General features: G+C 51.7%; 1 protein-coding gene across 2 annotated transcripts in view; it reads right to left on the bottom strand.

Annotated features, from left to right (window-relative positions):
* Window positions 1-1,900: 1,900 nt before the first annotated feature.
* Window positions 1,901-24,534, bottom strand: part of MAP1A (microtubule associated protein 1A) — a 35,947-nt gene continuing 13,313 nt past the window's right edge. The window contains exons 1-6 of one of the 2 annotated variants that reach the window (XM_081888275.1): window positions 23,508-23,633; window positions 15,656-15,738; window positions 14,936-15,076; window positions 6,012-14,337; window positions 5,066-5,298; window positions 1,901-4,543 (exon numbers count right to left, since the gene is read on the bottom strand). In XM_081888275.1, coding sequence (XP_081744401.1) covers window positions 4,388-4,543; window positions 5,066-5,298; window positions 6,012-14,187 — 8,565 coding nt within the window. In that variant the 5' untranslated portion in view covers window positions 14,188-14,337; window positions 14,936-15,076; window positions 15,656-15,738; window positions 23,508-23,633 and the 3' untranslated portion in view covers window positions 1,901-4,387. Of the gene's footprint in view, window positions 4,544-5,065; window positions 5,299-6,011; window positions 14,338-14,935; window positions 15,077-15,655; window positions 15,739-23,507; window positions 23,634-24,534 lie in introns of those variants that run through there. The other variant, XM_081888274.1, reaches the window with a different exon arrangement.

Genomic DNA, 24,534 nt, shown 5'->3' with positions numbered 1-24,534 from the left:
TCTTCTTCTCACAGTAGCCAGCCAAATGCCCCAGTGGAAAGCTTGCAAGCAGGACCTGAGCACTAGAGCACTGTTTCCTCCTGTCGTTTCCAGTAAGGGCTATATAACTGCTAAGAGAAGCTGCAGGACATCAGAGACACAAAGGGAGGGTGTCTGAAAACCCTTGGAGGTCTGTTTGTGTGAGAAGGAAGCAGTCTTTCCTGAGGCAGGGGCATTTTGCTCAAAGAGGAGGACAGCTTGGCCACCATCGCAACATCTGTTCTGGGTGGTTGGTGGAACATTTTTTTGAAGTGAAAATTACAAAGCATCATATAGAACAAGGGGAGCTAACACGCTCCCTTACAGATATTTTTGGACGCCAATTCCTTTTGGCTCCATGTAGCCTGCCTGACCGATCTGGGATGTTGGGAGTTCTTCCAGTTGAACAACATGGGGGGCACTAAATTGACTACCCCAATATGGACGAACAAATCTGGCCTTGCTAGATTTTGGAGTTCTTTTGAGTGTGTCAACAAACACGTGGATCCTGCATACTTGTATTTTCAGTTAGGCTTTAACAGATGCTTGCCAAAGGCTCCTGAGCAAATTTAGCAGCCTTGGGGTGAGAGGACAGCTCTTCTTTATAGGTCAGGAACTGGTTAAACAACACAAAGCAGAGAGTAGGAATAAACCAGCAATTCTCAGAGGAGAGGGATTCTCTCCTCCCCCGACTCCTACAAGGCAAGGGTCTGCATTGGTGCTGGTGCTTTTTAACTTCTCCCTCAAGGATCTGGAGGTTGGAAGGAGAAGCCACCTTAGATGCCATTTTGGTGTGTGGGGTTTTTTGGAGGTGTGTGTGTGTAAAAAGCAAATTGTATTGTGCGGCACCCTAAATGGTTCTCTCCAGGTTTGGTGAATAGGCAAGAAAATGGCAAATGCTGCCCAATGTAAATGTAAATTGATATGCAAAGAACAGAACAAAAACTATGCATGCTGCCGTGGTTTAGTTTGGAGGGGGAAGGCAATTAGTGGGGGGCAGAATTACGGAGGGTTTCACAGTGTGGAGATAGTTTTTCTGCCTCTCACATAATTTTAGAACTGACAGCTGCCCAATGAAATGGACTGGACTAGATTCGGGATGAGTGGAGGAAGAAATTGCACATAATCGGTTGTGATCGGGATACAGAATTTCACAGGTTCAGAGGTGGGATTCAACAACCACAGTTGCAGGAGGCAGCTCTTTCCCTCACCTTGAGGGTCTCCCAACACTGTCTGGCCTGTGTTGGTGGCCCAGCTAGAAGGTTGCTCTGCTCTTGCACTCTTTGTTGGTGTTCCATATCTACAAGGGAAACCAGTTGTTTTCTAGGGTGCCATTCTCTTCTGGATTCTTTTGCTCTGGACCAGGTGACCCTTGGGCACCTTCCAATTTTTAAGATTCTTTGATTCTATGGCTCATGAGGAACGTTACACAAACAGAGGCCAAATCCTTGTTCCTGTGCTGCAAACAACAAACCTGAGCAGTTTTCTGGAAATGCCGTTTTGAACAAAAGGTATGTGGACAATAAAGCAGGTTGTTCTGTTCATTCCCCACCAAGCAAAAAGGAGATAAACTCTTTGGCCTGCCCTTCCCTGACCCCTTCAGGCCTCTGCTGTGTGGGGTGAGGGAAGCAGCAGGAGCAAGGCCCAGGCAGGCAGCTGCTCTGGAATGCCCCCAGAGGGGCTTTGAGGGAACAGAGCAACCCTTCTCCTTCCCTTGACCTATGGAGCTCAATGCCATTGGGCCGGGGAGACACTGGGTCATGGGTGCCGGTGGAGGAGCAGAAGCCCAGCTCCAAAAGGCTGGAAGAGACCTCGGTGGTGGGTGGAGGAGGGCTGGGCGCTTTGCCAGTGCATCAGTCAGTGGAAGCAGGACAGGAGCCCCTTCTGAGTCGCAGTTAATGTGGCTTTATTGGTTAGTGCAGGCCCCTCCATTTACAATCATTAGAATTACAGAGAGTTGCACACAGAAATGCGAGGGGAGGGGGGAGAGGAAACTCAGGACCTTGGATTGTACATAACATGAAGGAGAGGAGGATGGCGGGGGGAGCACTGGGCTCTATTTATACAACATTCAGTAGCAACGGGAGCTGGGCTAGAAGTCCTTCTCGCCGCTGCTGCCTTTGAGAAAGGTCCCCATGAGCATGACGCAGCAGAGGAGGAATTGCGTGCTGGGGCCCCCATGCAGGAACAAGCAGAAGCAGGAGCTCAATGTCTTTCTTGTCATTTCTTTCCTGGGCTCCCCAACCGTCCCTCTGGGTGGGTGGTAGTGGGATTGCTAATGGAGCTCAGTCTGGGTGCATTATAAACAGCAGTTTTTACAAGGTTTGCCGTAGAACGTGAAGAAGGGAGATGCTGAAGCCAGCTTCAAAACTACAAATTTTGGGGAAGGACTCAAGCTGGTTGGGTGAGGAAATTGGGGTTGTGGAGAGCAGATCATTGAGTAATCATGGGGCGGGGAGGGATGTGGGGGAAGATATTCCCCTGAAGTACTTTCTCCTCTGATGGAGCAGTGGGTCTAAATCCCACTGGCCCCTGCTTCAAGTTTTAAGATAGACACATTCATAGGTGGGTTAGCGCAGCAGCTTGTCTGTCCAGGCCCAGGGACCCACCACCTCTGCTGCTGGGCCTGAGCATACATGGCTTGTAGGCACTGGTCTCTGGCTGCTGCCTCATCACAAGCCATGAGGGCAAGTCCAAGACCCAAACCACAATGGATAAGCTCCACAGGAAAGCAACAATTGGGCTTGCTGGGCCCCTTCCTGCCGGGCAGGGAGCTGGAGCATGGAACTGAGCCCCTGGAGGCTGCAGAACCAAATGCCAGGGGGAAGGCGGGGGGGGGCAGGGGCTTGTCTATCATCTGTCAAGCTTACTGCATTTAGAAATGTGATGTTTACCCTGTGCCCTGAAACCCAGAAGCCTTCAGTGTGGTGATGGCAGCTCACAGTAAAAATATTTTAAATACACGCACACACACACTCACACAAAATAGCATACACAGTTCCAATAAAAGGTCAGTTCCAATTACAACCCAAAGAAACCCAAAATAAATATATAGACAAGTGACCAGAAAAATAGTTCCTATGGGATTCTCCCCAGCTCCACTTTTTCTTTTCTTTTTTCCTTTTTTGCCAGTCTGATGGCAGGAACAATTTAGACCAGCTAAGAGGGCTGAGCACATTCTTTCCTAGACCAAGAGCCACACCCAAAGACTCTGTAAGGCTTTTTCAGAGCTTGCCCAAAGCTTCACACCCATGATTTGTGACTTCCCAAGTGTGCTCTGCCCCCTCCCTCCCTGTGGCTACAATGTGCTGGGCCATCAGCCCTGGCTTTGCCAGCAGCACAGAGGACGAAAACGGGGGCCCTCACTGTGGCTGCTGACAGCTTGAAGGGCCTCTAACTCTATCTGCAGTAGCTGTGAGGAGAATGGCAGTGCATGCGGGGAGCTGGACAAAGAGCCGGCAAACACCCCCTTCACTTGGCTTGGCCCTCAGTTCTAGCAAAAGGGAGGAAAGGATGTCCTTGTATGTGCAGCAATGCCAGCTCCATCCCCAGAGGGATCCAGTCCCCACCCACCTACCCCAATTTCCCCCCTTCTAGCCACTGTTTTGCCCTCAGGGAAATACTGGGACTTTATGAACATGATCCTCCTCCAAAGGGCAGAGTCACTTGGCAGGGGCCAGCTTCACCTCTGGCACTGCTGAAGATGCAGTATTTGGCATTTTCTGACTGCAGAGCTGAAGGGCTTCTCTGCAATGTACTCCTTGGTGCGCCAGGCTGGATTCTTTTTCCAGCACAGCTTTGGCAGAGTGTTGGGGGGGCAAGCAAGCCGGTTTCCACTTTTCTGTGTCATCATCTCCTCCTCCTCCTCCCAGCTCAGTTCTCACTTCACACCTGAGAGGCTGAGGAATGGTGTCTCTCCTTCTCTTCCTGCTCTCGTCCTCCTTTTCACTGGTCTCTTGTGCTGCTTCCATCTGAAGCTACCCCGTGGGCTAAGTCGGACAAAGTTCTGGAGGTCAGAAGAGCCCTCAGGCAAGGAAGCAGGGAGGGAGGGGGCAGCGCTTTCGCAAGCAGCATCAAAGCAGCTGAATTATTCTACAGCAATGACGGAGGCAGCAAAATAAATCTGGAAAAGTGAAGCAGCTCCCAAGAGGGTCCCTCCACTCCACACACATCCAGGCATGCTGGACACGTCCTGGGCAAGTTGGCAAACAAGAGCCACGTGCAGGCAGCATGTGCCCAGCAAATCCAGACCACATTTGGGACAGGAAGGAGACTTGCGCTGTGAGTAGATGGATCTCCCAGTGCTGCATGGTGGGGGGGTGGGGAAGGCAGATGGACGGATGAGATGTGCTGCTGCAGCCAGGGGGCCTCAGAACTCGATCTTGCATGCAGGAAAGGACTCATCCTGCATCACCACTGTGCTGCTGCTGGCCAGGACCATGATGCTTAGCTCCTGCTGCTTCTCATGGGTCTGTTGGTACCATTCCCGGGTCACTTCCGTGTCGTGTGTTGGGATGAGAGTCACCTGAGGAAGCACAAGAGACAGGCTGGGAAGGGGTTCCCTGGTGCACTGGCCAATCACAGCAGGGACAGGAAACAAGGCAGCTACCTCTGGCTAACAGAGCATCCCTTGCAGAGGCAGAAGGAGGTTTGCTGCAGGGATGGGTCAAAGGAGCAGGCTGGAGCTAATTTTTCCAGCAGTTGGAGCAGATCTGGTGGAGGTGAGTGGGCCTCCCTCTTTGGACTTGGCTCAGAATGATTCTAGGCCAAGGAGAGGTGGCTGGATGGGCCAATGGAGACAATGCCTTCCTGGCCAGATGAGACCAAGCAGTAACTGAGCACTGGCTTGCCTGGTGGGCATAGGGCCAGGACTGACTTAGGCAGTTTCCCTTCAAGTGAACAGTTCTTGTTGCACTGAGAAGTCATACTTTGCAGAGAAAGCAAGCTCTTCATGAGCCATGCTCTGCTGTAGCCCTTAGGCATGCTTGCAAACTCTCGCCCTCTCCTCCCCCCACTGGCTCCACAGAGAAGCCAGCCCAGCCCGTACCTGCAGGTTCTCCCCCCACTGGGCCTTCCCTTCCAGGAGGGCGTCCAACACTGTGCGACTGGGCTCCCCGCTGCCTGGGTCGTTGCCGCTCATGACGTAGTAGGAGGCCCGGACCCTCTTGAAGAATTCCTGGTCCGTGTTCTTCCCACTGCAGTGATTGGGGATGTAAGCCAGGTCCACATAGATGGGGGGCCCAGGGGGCACAGAGGAGCTGCTTTTGGGGTTGCTGGAGACTTAGGGAGAGAGAAGAGGGAGGGGATATTAAACCAGCTGGTGGCAACTGGGCCGGGTGGTTGCTAGCCCATCGGCTCCTGGTGAAAATGCCCCAACTAGGGATCTCTTGCATAACATTGTTCTTATTTTAAAAAATAGTAAATTTTATTAATATTTTCCACACAAGAAACAGAAAACAAAAAATAACAAAACACAAAAACAAACATATGAAAAACAAATCCAACACTTACAAATTAATAGTATAAACACTAAAAAGGAAAACAAGGGTTGACTTCCACCAATCCCACAGCACCTCCTTTACCTCTCATTGTATCTTCCTGTTTTCCGTATCACCTCAATCCTAGCATCTGGCTAGGATCACCTGGATGGTGATCCCTTTGCATCTCTTCCTGAGATCCCTCCAGAGAGATTCCCCCTCATAATAATGCATTTGGTAATAGCCACACCAGAGTGCAGAGTTTCAGAACTGGAGATAGTGTATTTTCCACCAGGAAAAGGTAGGCCTGATTTGTCATCCATGCCCAAGATTAAATCCACAGGAAGTGCTTCTGGCAATCTTTGACCCTAAACCAGGGAGCAGAAGCAGCACATCCTGCTTCTGGGAAAGTCTCCCCGACTTTGGGCAGAAGACAAACGGCTGAACAACCAGAGGTGAGAGCACAGATGCCCCCACAATTCCCGCCAAGAGGGCCAGGCCTCTGCTCAGTCTTACCTGGGCTGGTTTTGACACCATTGACGAGGTTCTTGCCAGGGTTGGGGGGACCCGTCTCTTCTCCATGGGCCTTCAGGGGCTTCTCTCTCTTGGCCAGTGCTGGCTTTGGAGGCCGGTCTGGTGGCTGTTGCTTCAAGGGGGTCGGGGACCATTTCTCAGGCTTCCGGGCAGGGGAAGAGGACTTGGGCTTGCCCAGCGGCTTCCTCACCCCTTTGTTTTTCTCCTTCAGATCCTTCTTGGATATTTTGTCAGGCCTGCTCATGTTCTGATCATTGAGCAGCACCTCGGGGTCCATCATGCAGACATCTGGGTGTGGAGGGTGAGGATGGGGGTCCACCAGGGTGATGGGTGGGGGGTCATGACCAGCTCTTGTGCTGCTGCTGCTGCTGCTGTGATGGGAGCTGCCCACAGCTTTGTCCACTGGGAGGAAATCGGCGTCTTCATCGGAGTCCATGGCCGCGTCGGCTGTGATGGAGGGGCATTCCTCTGTTTCTGGAGGGACATCCGAGTCAGACTGGGAGGTGCCAGAGTCACTTGCAGAGGTGGGGGGAGTTTCTTCTGCTGTGGCAGGGGGTTGCCTATGGCCACCAGGGATGGAGTGCGGCCTTCCTTTCACAGAAGGGTGACCTTCAGCCTGGGAACATTCACTCTCCTCTGATGAATCCTGAGGACTGGGATTGATGAACGATGGGGACAGCTCTCCCTTCCTTTGCTTATACTCACACGAGAACCTCTGCCCGTACTCTGAGGTGGCTCCCAGAGATGGCTCCAACTCATGGGAGGCGTCACCATGATCCTCTGCTTGGCTACCATGCTGGGCATCTGAAAAGAAGGGCGCGAAAGCTGGCTCACAGCTCAACAAGGAAGAGGGACGGCTTTGTCTCTCACAGTCCTCCTTCTCGTCATCCTCCTTCTCATCGTCGTCTTCCTCCTCGTCGTCCTCCTCACTCCTTGTTGCCCCTGTGAGATGTGGCCCACCATGGAAAGCAAGGGGGCTGAGGCTCACCTCTGTGGGCCCGTTGGCAGTGGCAGCTGCCTCCTGCTGGCAGTGGGGGGAAACAGCCAGGATGTCAGGGAGGGGAGTGGCTGCTGGCCACTCTCCAGGGCTTGGGGGCTGCTGTGTGCAGCTAACTGTGCAGCTGGACTCAGACTGCTGAGTGGGCAGAGAGGGCAGGCCCAAGCTGGCAGAGGCATCTCCTCCCATTTCACCTGAAAACATCTTTGCAGAACCTGCTGGAAGCTGTGGGGACGTGGGTTGCTGTGCTCTCTGGGCATCTGGCCCAGCAGTTGTTCCTCGATAGGGGGGGAACAAGGGGCTCTCACTGACTGCTGGATGTGTTGAGATGGAGGCCCTCAAGAAGGTTTCCTCAGGAGAGCTAGATGACTCCCTGTGCAGCTGCTGCTCTTGGGGTGCCCCAGAGAGAATCTTCCCTCCTCCTGCTGCGAACGATGAATCCTCACTAGAAACCTTTTTGGATACCTCCAAGTATTCATCTCTCTTGCCCTTTTCAAAGGGGTCAGAATCAGGGATGCCAAAAGCGAGGGATTTGTCCCGTAAGTGGGATGAGAAATGTGCTTCGTGTCGGAACAGGATGGATGGCTGGTGCATGCCCAGGGAAGAGAGTTCAAAACCCGAGGAAGAGCAATCCAGCCCTTTCGTCAGCAGCGCTGGGCCCTTTGGAGGGTCCTTCTCTTTAGCAGCAGAACCAAAGCAGAAGCCTTTGGAGTCAGTATCACCAAAGCCTTTCCCTATGGAGGCCTCTTCCTCCTCCTCTTCTTCTTCCTCCTCCTCCTCTTCTTCTTCCTCCTCCTCCTTCTTTTTGGAGCATGGCTTGCTTGAGGCCCACTCCTGCCTTTCTGGACCTGCAAGGCTGCCATAGGCAGCAACATCCTCAGCCTTCAAGGCTGTTCTCTCTTTCTGACTCTCCTCTCCCAACAATGCACCATAGGACGCTCCTTGCCATGTCGCTGACAGACAGTCCTCCTTCTCCAGTCCTGAAATGTCTGCATAGGGTTCCTCTTCCCTCTCGCTGGCTGGCTTCAGAGCTGAAGGGGGCTCCCCTGGATGCTTGGATTCCTTTTCAGACTTCTCCTTGGCCCCCTTCTCCAGCTCTGAGTCGCTGGCGCTCTCTTCTCCCCTTCTGGCTTGCTCATAGTACATATCCTTGGGCAGGGAGTGCTTGGGAGAAGGAGACCTTTGCTCCTGGCTGATGTTTGCATCTGGAGGGTGGGCACCTTCAATGTAAAGAGCTGTCTCCTCCTGCTTCAGCATGCCTGCCACATCAGTGTGGGAGGTAAAGCCTTTGTCCCTTAGAGAGGCTGCAGGCAGGGAGCTCACCAGACTTCCTGGCAGAAGAGGTGAAGAGTCTGCAAGGCTCTCATCAGGCTGTGGTTCGTCCTGGGCTGCCAAGCTCTGTGGTACACTGGGCTTCTCTGCTGTCTGAAGAGGATGGCCCTGGGCATGGACCTCTGCATACTCAAAGGAGGGCTCTGCTTTGTCCTTTGGGGAAACTGGAGACGAGAGCTCTTTCTCAGTAGGAGTGTAGAGGCAAGACTCTTCTTCCTTGGAGGAGATGGGGTAAAGGGTTGTCCCTATCTTGAGACCCACATCTTTTCCAAGGTGGCCAATGCTAGACATGACAACATTCTCATAGATATCTGCATAATGGAAAGTCTTCTCATGAGGGTAAGGAGTTGCTTCTCTCTCTTCCCCTTTCCCAAGAGTGTCAACTTTGGGTTCACAGAGCCCAGACTGACTGGGAGAGTCTGTGGTGCTGAACCAGGAGTGATGCTCTGCTTGGTCAATGGAGACTGTGTCCTGCAAAGGGGTAGCGAGGTCTCCACATCCTCCAAGGTGGGTGGACTCACTCTTCCCTGGCTCCACAACTGCAGGGGCCCTGTCTTCCTGGGATCCTACTGGACTCAGCAGAGCTGCCCTCACAACCTGCTCCTTTTGGCTTTCCTCTGAGCAAGTGTGAGATTCCACCTCAGCCTCCTGCTCTCTGTCCTGCATCTCTTTGGGATCCCACTTGCTTTTGTAGACATCATCACTCTCTGATCTCCTCTCTGTGGTTCCTGATTGGAGTGTGGGCACACTTTGGTCTACTGCAGGGGACTTTCGCTGCTCTGGTGCAGATGCTTCTGGCTCCACCGCAGAGCTGGACCATGGCTCTGTGGCCACTTCCTCCTCAGCTTGCTCAAGCGGGGACTCCTCCCTCCACCCTGTTGTAGGTGGAATCTTGACCTGGTGTGGAGGGGACAGTATGGCCCATTCCAGGCCGGGTGTTGACACACTTTCTAGCCCAGGAGAGGGGGGGCTTATAGAGCCAGGCATCTTGGATTCCTTTGTGTCCAGGGCACTGTGTTCAGCAGCTGCTTGTGGAAATGCCTGTGTTTCGTCAGATGATGTTTCTGGCACCTGCTGGGCCACAACCTTGTCACTCACATGGGGAAAGCGGTTCTCAGGAGGTGTGTCTTGCTTCAAAGTGGCAAAGTCTTCATGAAAGTGCCTGTATCCTGAGTCCCAAATGTCTTTCATGGCCAGTCCAGAAATGTCATCTTCAGACTCTGCCGCAGAGTGAGAAATCACTCCCTCTTCAGTCATGGGAGGAGGAGGAGGAGCCTTTGTTTCATGTTTTTCTACTTCCTCATCCAAGAAGGTACATTCCCCTCTTTCTTTCCCATACTTTGGCTTTTGCTCTTTGCATGGCACTTCCTTCGTCTCCTCTGGAAACCACACTTTCTTCTCAGAGTTTGTGTCTTTCAGATAAATATCTTCCATTTCTGGAGATTCCTCTTCTTCTTCCTCCTCCTCCTCTTCAGTATCCTGCTCCTCTTCCAGCAACTGACGAGGCCCCATCTCCTCAGAGGAGACTTGCGAGGGCTCCTTCTCTAAAACTGGGCTTGGTTCTGTGAAGCTTGAAGACTTTGAACCTGGACTTTCTTTGGGGGAAGGTCTTGGAGATGGTTCTTTGATGGGCTCTTTTTCAGCTAAGGATACGGCTCTGGCATCTTCCATAACAGTGTCTGCAGAAGACATCGTGAGGGTGGCATGACTGTCTTGGAATGGATCCTTCCCATGGAATGAAAGGGAACTAAGCGAATTGTCTTTGGCCAAAGCTTCAGATGTTTTGCTTCCAAAAGGGCTCTGCTCTGTGTAAGACTGGTAGCTCATTTCAGGAGAGAATTGTTCTGTGAACACGTCTGATGAGGACTTCTGAGCAGGGACCTCTTTTGTAGACAGAGACTGAGCATCAGGTTGAGAACCCTCTCCTGTGAACAAGTGCAAAGAGGTTTCTTCACTAAGGCTCACAGAAATGTCGCTGCCTTCTGGGGAAGTGTATTTGATAGCAACTGAGGGGGGTCCCTCTTGGCCTAAGCTGCGCTCTGTGAAATGTAGGGCATTCCCATCTTCTGGCAATTTTTCCATGGCAAAATCATCTGAACATTTTGCTTTCCCAGGAGTGTCTTCAATAAATGGGAACACCTTTGCTTCCTCTGGTGAAAGCGGTTTTGTGGGCACTTGTGAAGAACTCTCACCAAAAGCTCTATCGGAAAGTTCCTCCCACCCTTCTGGAGGAGGAATTTCAGCCGCAGAGAAGAGCACCTCATGGGCAGGACACTTCATGCTTTCCTGGGAGGCTTCCTCGGTAGTGTCTGCTCCCTTCAATGGAGAGCCCTCTTTGGGCTCTAGAAGTGTGTCTTTGGTGAGAGGATAAAGGTCAGAAATGTCCAGGGTCTCTTGCTTGTGGTAGAAGCTGATGGCCAGCTCCTCTTTCTCAAGAGGCAGTCTCCGATCCTCACCCTGGACAGGTGCAGATTCTGATACAGTCACACTTTCTGGGACAGGCTTGTCCTGAAGGAGAGTTGATGCCTCTTTCCCCCCAGAAAAGAGCCCCTCAGTAGCAGCGACCTCTCCTTCAAAAGCCCCGGAGATCTCAGTGGCTTTGCTGGGACTTCTTTCTTCATCCCATTTCACAGGGGCCTCAGAAGACTTGTCAAACAGCTCAGCCTCCACAGTGTCCGATTTCTCCTCTACGGGGGACTGGTGGAAAGGTGTGTGCCCAGCGCTGGTGGGGCCCGACTGGGTGGGAGATGCCATCTTGACTGTGCTGTCATCAGGGCTCATGCACCGCTCTTCAGCCTCACCAGAGCCTGCAACTACCTGCAGCAACTGGGCTTCTCCATCGAGTATCAGCATGGCCTCTTGGGATCCTTCCACTGGCACTCCTTTTAAATCATCTCCCAGGGGCCCTTGCTGAGAAAACAAAGGTGCATCATAATGACCCTGCGCTCTCCAAGGCTTCTCAATATTTGGTGTCTCATCTTCTTCTTCCTCCTCCTCTTCCTCCTCCTCCTGTTCTGGTTCCTGTTGCTGCTGCAGGCCCTTTTTACAGGCCTCAAGCCTCCTCTCACCTTCTGCTTGTATACGGAAGTCTTCTGGAGGTGGAGACTTGAAGCCTTTGTCCTCCTCTAGTGAAGATGTGGGAGAAATGGTGCCAGCGGAGGGAACATAGTCCAGACCTTGGGTAGCCTCTGTTCTAGAGGAAGGGATGCTGTTCACTGTATCCAGCAGCAAGGAGCTTTTGCCAGTATCCTCTGTCTGCGGTGCTGTTATCGAGGCAACAGACTGGTCCTCTGCAACAGAGGTGGCAAAAGAGGAGAGCTTGTCACACTCTGTGATGGATGTTGCTGAAGAAACATGCTCCTCTTCTGCCAAGGGGGCAGCCACAATGTTGGTGGGGTAGGCAAGGACTGCAGGGTCTTGGCCAGCAGCTGCCATGGCCTGGATCCCGTGGATAGCTTCAAAGGAGCCAGTCTGGTCTGGAACCGCAATATCAGAAGAGCTAATATCTGTCTTGAGCTGGGGCAGCCTCTCCTCCTGCTCATCGTGGATCTCTTCATCGGAGATGGTCTGCTCTGTCTCTGAGTAGCCAGGGATGGTCTCATCCTGGATGTAGGAGATGTGTTCTCCAAGTGGGGCTGGAGCGCTGCCCAGGCAGGATTCCTCCTCCTCCCCCTTGCCCATTCTTTGCTTCCCAGGCAGTCTGCTTTCCTCCTTGGCCTCTTTTTCCTTCCCTCTGGGGGGAAAGAGGGGACCTTCTGGCTGCTGGAAGAGAGAAAGCTCACTCTTCTCTGCCTCTTCCCTTTTGGCCTCTGCAAGGGGCTGTCCGGTCCCTTCCAGCTCTGCCTGTTCCAATCCCTTGTCTCTCCTGTCCATTTGCCTCTCTGCCTGGGTCTCCATCCACTTCATTTCCAAAGCAGAATATTTGTCTTCCGAGTAGTTACCGGAAGCCTGCATTGGCTCTCTCTCTTCTCCTGCTTCTTTTCTGGAGACTTCTGCTGTTCTCTCAAGGGGCTCCCCCAAGGCTGCTGCTCTCTCATCAGGTCTTTTGGGCATTTCCCCTCCTCCCTCCTTGCCCGTTTCCTCCTCTGTTGCACCTTGGGACCAGGAGTCTGGGCCACTGACTCTTTCTGGGATCAGGTCTGTCTCCTGAGCAGCCACATCACTAAGCCCCTGCTTTCCTGCCTCTCCTTCTGCAGGACCAGGTGCCTCTGGAAGCCTGGCCTGCTTTTCAGCCTTCAGCTCCTCAAAGTCCTTGGTGAGGTCTTCTGGGGAAGACAAGACCAGCCTGGGTTCAGCCAAGCCTGCTGGTTCTGGGGGCTGGCTTGGTGGCTTCCTGGGCACAGGCAAGGCCTTCTTTGGCTCTCCATGGGCAGCGTCCTTCTCAGCTTTGCTGCGAGCTTTCTCCGCTTTGATCCGACCAGGAGCTTTTGCCTTGTACAAAGTCTTCCTCACTTCAGGGGTGAATGACTTCAAGTCTGGCTTTGAAATCTTTTTCAGCTCCGGCTTGGCTTCCTTCTTTTTCTCTTCTTTTTTTGACTCCTTCCTTTCCTCTTTCTTCCCATCATCTTTCTTAATTTCCTTCCTCTCTTTCTTGATCTCTTTCTTCTCCTTGTCCCTTTTCTCCTCCAGCTTAGACACTTTCTCCTTGAGGTGCTTCTTGCCCATTTTGTCTTTGTTGTGTTTCCTTTTCTCTGCTTTGAGGGCATCGCTGGATTCCATTCTTACTTTCTCTGCCTTGGGGGGCTTTTCCAGTGGCTCCTTGGTCTTCTTCTCTGTCTTGGCCTCTTTGAGGACCTCGGACTTCACCTCCTTTGCTCCCTCCTCACCACCTGCCTTGGCAGCTGCCGGCTTAGAAGACTTGAGGCTCTCCTTGCTGTCTGTCCTCTGCTTGATCTTGGTCTGCTTGAGTGCCAGGGTGGGAAGGCCAGAGGCAATTTCCTTTTGCGTAGCAACAGGATACTTCAGGAAATCCAAGTGCCTGAGTTTCTCAAGCCCTTCCAAAATCTTGTTTTGTGGTGCATTCCCAGGGAACAAAACTCGCACTATTTTTTCCGTTGGACTTGCTGGGAGCCACACAACCAAGGCGGTGATGGAGGTCAGGTAGGGTACAGAGATCTCCCCTTCCTTCCCATTGGGCAGAATGATGCCCGTCTTGGCCTTGCTGTTCCCAGCCCACTTCTGCATGAGGAACTGCATCTCCTTGCTCTCCTTGACTGGGTTCAAGACATACATGTCCAATTTCCCAACACCCATTTTGTGGAACAAGGTGATGGGCTCAATTGTGTTGCTGACCACCCTGTACAGGGGCTCTGGCCTCACGCCCAGCCTGTTGAGGTACTGCAGGGTCAGGCTAGCCTCCTCAATGCTTCTCTTGGCCTTCATGGAAGACTCGGGCATTTTGAGCTTCTCAGGGACATTGAAGAAAACCACCCCAAGCTCAGGGGAGATGAGATTCTTCATCCAGTCACTGTAGTTGGTGGAGCCCTGAGACTGCTCCTCATCCTGCTCAGCAATCTTCCTCTGCAAGAGACCATTGATGCCAGGGAGGTTATCAGCCCCAATGTGGGTCAGGAGAACAGAGTCAATTCTGTCCAGGTGCCGCACCAGCTTCCAGAAACAGGACTTCCTCTCTGAACCGCCATCCACCAGGATGTTGAACCCATTGACAGCAAAGAGTGCTGAATCCCCCCTCCCTCCAGGGAAGATGTAGCAGCAGGGCTTGGACAGCTTGAGGAAGCCCCCTGAGGTTGGGGGTTCCAAGAGGTCAAAGGGAGATGGGACATCCACTGTCTCAGAGACATATTCGGCAAACTCAGAGACCCCATCCATCTCTGGCAGAATTGGGTCAGGGTTCAGTCTCAGACTGAGAAGGTCTTGGAATCGGGGGTGTCCTAGGTTGCTCCAATCTCCCTCTCCTAAGCACGACACAGTCAGGGAGGCCTTGGAAGCTGGATCTGTGTTGCTGAGAATCTGGGCAACCTACAAGAGTCAGAAGCAGGCAATAGTCAGAAGCACCACAAAAGGTCCTTGACAAAAAACCCCAAAATGACTTGTTTAGTCAAATCCATGCAAGCTCAATTTTTAACTAGAACTGGAAACCTACCAGTCAACCTATGTAACTCACTATTGTTCTCGGGTGGCCAGAGGTGTCCACCAGATGTATCAATAATAGCATCCTGGAAATATGTTACTCTGTGTATGTGTGTGTGTTGGAGACTAATAATCTCCAACAAAAGGGGCCTCTGCAGGAAATTGAGTGTTTCCCAAACCTACAATAAGCCAGGAGTTGGAATGCATGGTGAATAAAGTTCTGGTAACACATCCTGAATGCCTGGGAAGATTTGTAACGCGTACAACAGTAGTAGCAGAAATCCTCATTTAAGGTGGTCCCAAACTCAGTACCCCATGACACTGCAGGGTGTTAATCTTAGGCAAAGGATTTTCCGAGACAAGCTGTGAAATAAGACTTAAGCTAAACTAAAAAGAAGACAACAGCCTGAGGATGGCCTCCCAAGCCACCTATGTCAGCCAGATTCCTACACATACAAATCCCAGATTCCCCACCCACCCAATTTACCTCTGGATCTGCAAGGATCTCAGCAAATTTCTGATAGGTGAAGGTCCCAGCCTGCAGGATCAAATCTCCTTCTTGGTCTGTGCTCTGTCCACAGAGCACTAGCAGCTTGTAGGCAGAAGGGTCACATATCAAGGAACGAACCTGTTTGCAGCAGGAGAGTCAGTTTCAGCTCCTGAGTTTGCAGAAATGCTGCCCTCACTCAGATAATGCCAACGGCCATGTCTGATGAATGAGCTTGGAGAGGCAGCCCCATTGAGAGGCAGCTTTGCATCTTGGCTAAACATGCTTGAGTCTGGGCTCTAGACACAGCCCCATAATATCCCAGCCGTGCCCCAAGCAAGGTCACAGGAGGGGTGGCAGGGAACCCAAATACCCCCCCACACACACCTGGTCAGGATAATCTGTGCAGTCAAATTTAGCTGCAGGCAGAGAGAAAAAGCAGGAAGGCAGCCAGGTCCCTAGAAGTGGGGGAGGGAACTGGGTGCAGTCCCGAGTACAGGGCTTTGCAGGAGGATCTTTGTTTTAAGGCCTTTATCTACTCCCCTTCATAAATTTTTATCCTGATGGGGCAGGAGGATGGTTTCACAAGGGATTTGTAGCTGGTTTGCCCCCAGAGTCAAGAAGCAGGCAACTTTTGCACCATGCCACTGTAGCAACTCTTAGAGGTGTAATCCCACTGGTTACATTGACCCCAGGTAGGCAGGAACGCCAGAGCTTTACCTCTGACACTGTGCTCTGTTCATCAGGGTTTACTAGGATGACTGTGTCCAGGTCCTCGCTCTGGTGGTGGAGGGTCCTCTGACCTAGGGAGACAGTAGAAAAGGCTATGTTCAAAACAAGTGCTCATAGTCAGAGCCCAAGGGCAAAACACCTGCCTTCAGAACCAGGCCATGGTGGCTATCCAGGAGAAGCTGGAAGGGCTGGCAGTTTCCAAGCTGGCTTCAGCTTTCCCTGCTCTGTTCCTGAGGAAAGTGACCTCCAGTAGAGCAGCCCAGACCAGCTACCTTTGAACTCCCACCCCAGGGAAGCTGCAGGAAGATTCCTTGGTGAGTGGCTTCAAACAACAAATGAGAACCAAACTAGACCAATACATTTTGGCACAGGAAGTATTGCTCTGCACAGTTTATGCTAGCCATTTGGGGGGCTGACTTCAGCTTTCATTGGGACAGAAAATGATTTTGCTTTAGGGCTGAAAGGCTGCTCTGGAGTCCTGTAAATTTGAGATGTGCACTGATGAGGAAGCTTCTTCCAGCACTGCTGGATATGCAGATGTGTTTGGATGTTCAATGAGCAAGACATAAACATGCCCATAGCATGGATCTTGCAAATGCTCTAGCTTCGGGCAGCCCCTCCCCGCTCCTCAGAATTGTGCCGGCAGTTGTGAGTTTGGGAAATGAGCAGTGTGTGTGTGTGTGGTGAGGGTTCCTCATGAGCCTGCAGTGATCCTTGCAAAAGAGATGAGCTGCCCAACCCAATACTTTCCCTGGGAGTCTGGGCTCCTGCTGCTGAGTTGTAAAACACTCCATGGGTTGAGCTCTGTGGCCAATTTAAAATGCATCCATTAAAAAAAAAAAAAGACAGACACACAGTGTGTGTGTGTGCGCGCGCGCCCAGGATTTTGCACTACAGCAGCTGTTCCTGCTTGGCATCCATCGTACAGCAGCTGCTCTGGGCTCCAAGGACTGAGCTGAAGCCATGAGCTGCTCAATTCCCCTCCCCTCCCCGGCCCTTCCAGCTCTCCGTATTTCTCTATAGATGAAGATGGACAGAGGATTTTGAAAGGAGGGAGGGTGTTCTGGAAATGCTTAAAAGGAGGGAGGGTGTTCATAAAACAATTTTATGACAAAAATCAAGCACACCTTTCGTTCTCTAGGGTCAAGCTCTGGAAAAAATGAGTCATGCTCATTGGAAGCATGAGGCTGCTTTGCCCAGGACTGTGTGACTAGCAACCCAGGTACTCATTAAGAAGTGAATAGATATAAAAACAAACACATTCCTCTGAGTCACTAAACAAGGAGGTTGAGCCAGGCCAAAGCTGAGGACCACTTCTCTCCAAAGGCCTCTGCTTAGGAAACCATCTTCTTCTCTCCCTCTGCTGCATCCCCTTCCTCTTTCCTCTTGGGAATGCCCCCTCACTTGCCTTGCAAAGAGGATGCAAAACCTCTTGTCAATATACATTTGCTGAGCAACGGTTCCCCCACCCCCACTTAACTTTCTTCTGTTCCCAATCTCAAGGGACCCAGAAAGTGGTGGGAGGGGTGTGGGCGTCTTGCCACTGAACCTGCAGCATCTGATGGATTACAGGCACCGCAGAGGAGGATGCTCACCACACTGCCACTGGTCCTCTCCCACTGAAGCCCAGCAGGGAGAGTTTTTGGTTGGCCTTGGCCTCTGTGCCTGGTCACCTGCACCAGCTTCAGACTAAGCCTTCAAGGACAAAGCTGGCCACCAGAGAGCACCCTGCCTGCCTCCAACCCTCTGTGGGCCTGCCCAGCTGCTGGCTGCTGCTGCAGCAATTCATGTCAGTAATCTCTCCCAGGAAAACAAAGCTTGGCTGCTTAGTATTCTGCTTGCATCAGAGGATTTCCTCTGCTCACAGTTGATATTGCAAGAAGTGGGCAGGGGAAGGAGGCAGGCCAGGCAGGGGCGTGGAGAAGCCACTGGGTCAAGGACAGGTGTCCAGGAGATGGCAGCCTCTTGTTTGCTGGCCTTCCCATCCACCCAACCACCCCATCTCCCCTCCCTAGCAGATTCCAGAGGCCTCTGCAGAACTCCTGGCTGCTTTCATCATCTCCTGGTACCTGCAGCTTGCAGCCCATCTCTCCATCTGACAAATGCAAATGAGTTGGCCTGCTTACAAATGTGGACCAAACTAGGTTCTCCAATGCCCCAGTAGGCAGAGGAAGCTGTGAATGCCTCCCAACCTGGTTTCAAGGCTGTCTGTGTAAAGCTCCCCTGCAACACCTTTCAGGCCAAAGCTCTTCCAGGCAGCTTGCAAAAGATCTTTAAACCATAAAACAGTTTTTAAAATATAAAGGAAAGAATCCAGTTACAAAAACTAAAAACAGCAGCAGGGTAAAACCCACCTCACCACACTTCTAACAGAATGCAATCTGAAACAAGTAAGTTTTAAAGTCTCATTTTAAAATGAAGAAAGATGTGGCCATGCAGACTTCTTTTGAGCAAGAATTCCAAAGATCCGGAGCCACTCCTAAAAAGGCCTCATCTCTATTGCCTGTTAGCCTGCTGTATCTGGCCATGAGCCTGCAAGGAAGGCTTCTGGGGCCCAGGCAGCTTCATATGCAGGTGGTCCATCAAATAAAACCAACATTCAAACCATTTAGGGATGGAAAGGTCCAGATTAGCATTTTAAATTGAGCCCAGAAGCAAATCAGAGCTAAAGGCATCTGGTATGTAGTAGTGGTGCCTTATTTATTTATATTTTTTAAAAAGTAATTCTAAACTACTTAATATTTCAAAAATCTCTAAATAATGTTCGTTATATACAATATAAAAACTAAAATACAGCCAATAAGACAATCTAAACACCTATAAAAGTAAATCAAGCAGAAATTTAGGGGGTTCATACCCATAAAACAGGGTCCAACCCTATTGATCAGGGAAAGCCTAGGCTTCTTCTATGCTTTTTTATGCTCTCCTCCACATGCATTCCGTTTCACGTGAAGTCTCTATAGGCAGCCCCACATGGAGTGCATTACAGCAGTCTAGTCATCTACTATAACATATTCTGCATTGGGGTCCCTTGGAAGAGTTTGATCAACTGATCTAAAGAAATCTAAGGGAACTGGAAATCTGACATCTTCTCAATACCCTGCCTGGCCCTTGAGACATGGTGCACCAGATCAAGACATTAGATGGCGCTAGAGCTCTGGACTAAGCTATGCATACTGTGGCTGGGAGTTCTTTGCATCCTCCCTGCCCATAGTTAAATTTATTGCAAGAAAACCCCAGCCCCACCTCTACTTCTGCCTTCAAACACCCATGCAAATGGGGGAGGGTTCCACTCTTGCCCTTTGGAGAGGGGGCAGACTAGAAGCTGGGCAAGGAGAAAACCCTTGGCCCTGCAAGTGGGCAGGAACTCCTCTCCTTGTGGCTGACAATGTGTGCCAGGCCAATGGCTCCAGCAGGGCCAGACAAAGCACAAAGCCATCATCTGTTCTGGATTCCTGCATACCATTCTGAGGGCTGCTGGGATTTGGCTCTGTGGCCGACCATGTGAAAAAAAAGAGAGAGCTTGACCCTGGAGGGGGGCAGTTTTGCCATCATCCATTCACTTCTTGGCACTGCCCAGAAACCTGTGGGGCTCAACTGATGAGCCCCCACTCTTTTTCCAGGAAGATGTCCACTCCTTTTCTGATTCTTCACAGCAACTAGACCTACCTGTAGGATGACCTGTCAGTAGCTGATGGGTCAAAGAGAACTAGAAAAACAAGAGTCACCCACCCCCAAATGCCTAGGAATCTCTGACTGTGATGGGTGCAGTGATGTCAGCTTTGCAAGGTGGATGGGTGGCACCCACTCAGAGGAGGGAGCGCAGACGCAAGGTGGGTGACCTAGTGAGCCTTCAGGTAATGTTTTTGTAGATGGAGCCACTCAACTCCTGCAGTCCTCATCTGACTCATCTCCTTGCATTTGAACAATTCTCATCCTAAAGGAGGGGCTGCACCTGGACTAGATTTTTTTAACTTGTTCATTAATAAACTGCTCAGAGAAGTCATGCAAGCTTTGGGGATTTGATGCTACTGAGATGTGGGTGACCCCCAACTCTATATTTCCTTCCCATCTAAATCCATTCTTCCCCCCCCCAACTCCTACATTAGCATTTGCAGTTAGCATTGGATCAGAAAAGGGCTAACAAAATGATGCTTAATCCCAACAAGACAGATGTTTTCCTAGTCACAGAATGGCAGCTCAGGGAATGGGGATTCAGTCTGCCTTGGCTGAAGCTGCATCCCCCTTGAAAGCTCAGGTTTGCAGCTTGGAATGCTCCTGGATCCAGCCTTGGACACAGATGTCCAGGTCCTGGCGATGTCCAGGAGCAGCTTTGCTCAGGTGAGAACAGTGGGCCAATTGCATATGGTGAATTTATTTTGATGGATCTTTAGGAAAGTGTAGGGGGGGGATCTCCCTATATTGTAATGACTTGGTGCAACCACACTTGGAATATTGTGTACTGTTCTGGTTTATGTACCTCAAAAAGGCTATTGTAGAGCTGGAAAAGGTGCAGAAATGGGCAAGCCAAACGAAGGAGGGAAGGGGTTGGCACAACTCCCCTATACAGAAAGGTGACATAGTTTATGGGGTGTTCTGCCCAAGTGATCCATTGAAATGAATAAACCTAAAGTAGTCATGTTTAATAATGTCAACCTTCTAAGTCTTTTTAGTTTAAGAAAAGGGTAAGCAGTGTGTGTGTTGGGGTGGGGGAGAGAGATGTGCTAAACAGATATAAAATTCAGCATGGTATGGCAAAATTAGATACAGTGAAGTTTTTCTCCCTTTCTCATGATAGTAGAAACCAGTGGGGTCATTCAATAAGGCTGAATGTTGGATGATTCAGGACAAACAAAGGGAAGGACTTTCCCCCAAAATATATAGTGGAGCCATGGAATTTGATGTCCCAAGATGTTCACCAATGTAGATGGCACAGAAGGAGAATTATTAAACAAATCCATGAACGCTCTTTATGGCTACCAGTCAGGCTGGCTGTACACAAACCTTCATGATCAAAAGATTTTGAATACCTGGGGCTGGACCTCTGAGAAACAAGATGCTGGCCTAGACATCTTATGTGCTTGTAACTCCATTTAAAGTTTTAAAATTTAAATTTTCCTCAGTTGGCTGCAAAATACAAAACTATTTTTTGGCTTTAGGAACAAAACCCAGTTCTAGTACTTTATCATATACTTAGGGAAAGTCTCCCTTTCTTTCTTTTCCGTGCAGTCTTTCAAGGTAGCTATGAGCATTTTAAGAGGGTACATCTTCTTGGAGGGCATTTGGAGGAGAGGCCCGATTGCTGCTATTAAATGTTGCTTAGTGATTTGTTGTTCTTTTAATGGACTGTGTTTTTTATGGATTCTTATTTACTTGTTCTATTGGGAATTACTCTGTAGCTTAGGGAAATAATACAAAGTTTTTAAAAATACCATGAAGAAAGCAGCCTTAAAATGATCAAGTCTCTCCTCCAGAACTCCATGAGGTGTGCCTTTGGGAATGCAAAATTATTTGCATCTGGAGTGCAAAATCCACTCCAAAATTTGCATAGCAGGTTGGCCTCCTACAATGGGTCTACTCTGGCTACTTTGGAACCGCAGTGGAAGCAGTTGCCTTATACAGAACCAGACCAATGGGGTCCATCAAACTCAGATTTTTATACACTGACTGGCAGCAATGAGACTCCAGGATGTCAGGGGACATTCCCAGGTCTACCTGGAGATGTCATCAAGGACTAAGCCTGGGACCTTTTGCAGACAAAGGAGGTGATCTAAGGACTGAGACACTACTACCCTTCACCTTTCAGAGCTGGAGAAGCAGGGAAGCGATTCTGGATGCAAACTCTGGCTGTATCCTTCTGCATAACTAACCTAGTCCTTACCCTCAGAGGTAATTTTACTGTACCTTGGCCTTTATGTCTGAAGGAAGATTAAGAATTCAGTCCTACACACACTTACCTGGAAGTAAGTTCCAGATAACTCAATGTGGCTTACTTCTGAGTAGCCAAGCCTAGGGTTGCAACCAGGCCTCCCGCCTCCCTGTAATGCCCTGCAACCTTTGGCAATCAAATTGATTTTCTTCTCTAGTGTTGAAGCATTTGCAATGGATGGCCACAGGATGCCACAGGAAGCTTCTGCATGAGGAAGCAGCATCCCCACCCCAAGATTTGGCTTCCATTCCATTGTGCCTGATAAAGAGGGTTGTATGACTCAAAAGCCTGTATCTCCTCCATACCAGCCAGCTGATCCAATAAAGATAATGCCTTGCTTAGGGCACAATCCAGTCAAAGCTAAGCACCTTTAAGCCCCACTGATTTGTTCTTAGACAGATGTTCCAGTAGCTTCAGATAGTGACTTTCACAGATTGTCCACATGCAGAAAGAAAAGCCTTCCATCAGCAGGAGACTTCTGGGGCCTCCTTTCTTTGGCTCAGCCAGGATGGTCCAGGGCAGACAAAAGGAAGGACTCCTTCACACAGCAGCACAGAGTTAAACCCTGAAATTCACTCCTAGGGGAGGCAGTGATGGTGGCCACAAATGGGGAAAACTTGAAAAGAGGAGTGGACAACTTCATGGAGGGGGATAAGGTTACCAATTAGTGCAAGCAAAATGGCTGTGTTCCCCCTCCAGGGTCAGGATGCTGAGGAAATGTGGAGGAGCACTGTGCTCTTGTCCTGCTTTTGAGCTTCCCCCTGGGGCATCTGCTTGGCCACTGTGAGAACAGAGTACAGTACCAGCTGAGCCCCCTTAGGCCTGATCTTGCAGCTGCAGGGCTCCTCTAAAGTGCTTAGGACCCTTGATGTGGGAAGGGGCTTCCAAGAGGCAGTGGGACTGGGGTGGGTCAGAGAGCGAGCGAGCTTGACCTGACTGGCAGACAAGATGATGCACCCTGCTGCTGGCATCCTCACTGGCACCAGAGGGTGGGGCACCCATGTTGGAAGAAGAGGGGGAACTCCACGGGACTAAGCTGAGACATCTAAGCAACAACGTGGGGAACGACGGGGGCTGGGCAAGCAGGCCAGAAGAAAGCATGTGCGGGGAGGGGGGCAGTCCATCCTCTCGGGCAGTGCTTCTTTCCAATCCATCGAGGGCATCTCCGGCAGCGTTCAAGAGCTCTTGGAGAACATCCCCCCTCCCGCACCGCTTCTGGAAGCATCGGTGCCTGAGAAGGCGGGGGCTGGTCCCGGAGGAGGCGTGCTCCCAAGGGGTCCGGCAGGCCGGAGGCCGCCAAGCTGACTCCCTGCGCCCCCCACCCCCACCCCACGCGGCACTTGGAGCAGGCGGGCGCCAGCTGCAAAATTTGCCGCAGTGTGCGCGCCTCGCGTGCGCGCTCAAGAGCCTCCGCCACCGCGTCCCCCCTCCCCGGCAAAGGCGAAAGGGGGCGCTGGCCGGACCCTTTTCCCGGAGGCCTTGGTGGGCAGGCTAGCCAGCCAGCCTGCGAGCTGCCCCCTCCGGAGCAAAAGTACCAGCGCCTCCGCCTTCCAGTCCCAGGAGGGCTAGCTGGCTCATCTGCCCAAGACCAGTCCCCCCCCCCCGGGCAGGGATACCCCTCGGGGCACGTCCCCGCGGGGGGAAGCAATGAAGCCGGGGGGGGGGAGGAGCGGGCAGCAGCTGCGGACGAGGATGCTGCTGCGCCCCCTCCCTCCTCTCCTCCCTCCGCTCCCTTCCGGAGGTCGGGCATGCGGGGTGCAGCCCCCCTTCCGTCCCCCGACGGGCCTCCTCTCGGCCCGTGCGATGCGCGGAGGGCTCTGGCCACCCTCGTCCTCCCAGGATCCCACCCCTCTGGCCGGCTGGCCGGCCGCGGCCGGTCCCATCCCCGCTCCCCCCACCCCATGCACGTACCCGGTGAGGTGGCGACGCGTCCCTCCGCCCTCGGCTGCCCTCCGCGACGATGCCGGCTGGGCCTGGGCTGCGCCAGGCAGCTGCTGTCAGTGCAAAGCGGCGGCGGCGGCGGCGAAGTGGGGGGGAGGAGGAGGGGGCGGAGCTGCTCCCCCCCGCCCCGGCAGCCTTAACCCCTCGTGAGCCGCGGCAAGGTCCAAGGCCTCCGAACTGCCCAAGCGCACGACTGAGCAGGAAAGGGGCAAGAGAGGGCTGGAAGTGGGGGGCGTTGCACGGCTCTTCCCCAGGACGGGAGCTCGCTCAGGTTGTGGATGCAAAAGGAGCCACTCCACTTCCCTCCTGCAAGACCTGGGGAAGGGGAGCCCGCAAGTGCTGTTCTAGAGGATGCATCATGTCGTCTCCAAATTAAGTCCCGTTGTTTCCAATGGGGCTTCCTCCCAAGTCACCGAAACGGGCTGCTGTGAAAATGGAAGAGAAGCCAGATTCCCTGGGAAATGTGGGGAGCTGTTTCCACACAAGAAAATGGTGCCCATCTGCAGAGAGAATTATTTTTTTGCGGGGAGCAGGATTTGGCATGCCTGAGATGAGCCCCCATTTGGATGTGCTTTAGCATACATCCAGTGTCACCATTTGGTGCCCAAAGGGAACCACAACAGGAGGCATCCTCCCATCATTAAACCATGCTTGGTCGTCATCTTGGGCCTGGAAATGAACATACAGATCCCATATGATTAAGAGAACCGAAATGAATTACAGGTCCTCTTAACCCCAGTTGCTGCCCGGAGGGTCTGCTAAGCTCTGCCAGGCTGGTCATAAATAAAAAGACAAGAGAGATGGGAGGAGTTTGGGGGCTTGAAGCAAGAAGTTCCACTTCCGTGGCTAGGAAGCCACTCTGGCCTGGGAGTGCTGTTCATGGCTGTTGGAAGGATTTCCTGGCCAGGAAGGGAGGGGTTGCCACATTCAGAGCAATTGGCAACAGGAAGCCTTTCAATTGGCGAGGCCTAGTATGTGCTTGGCCACTCCTGGTATA

The sequence above is a fragment of the Podarcis melisellensis genome (genome assembly GCF_964234715.1).
Source record: "Podarcis melisellensis genome assembly, chromosome: 14".
Classification (NCBI taxonomy): domain Eukaryota; kingdom Metazoa; phylum Chordata; class Lepidosauria; order Squamata; family Lacertidae; genus Podarcis; species Podarcis melisellensis.
This window is presented reverse-complemented; position numbering and strand designations above follow the sequence as displayed.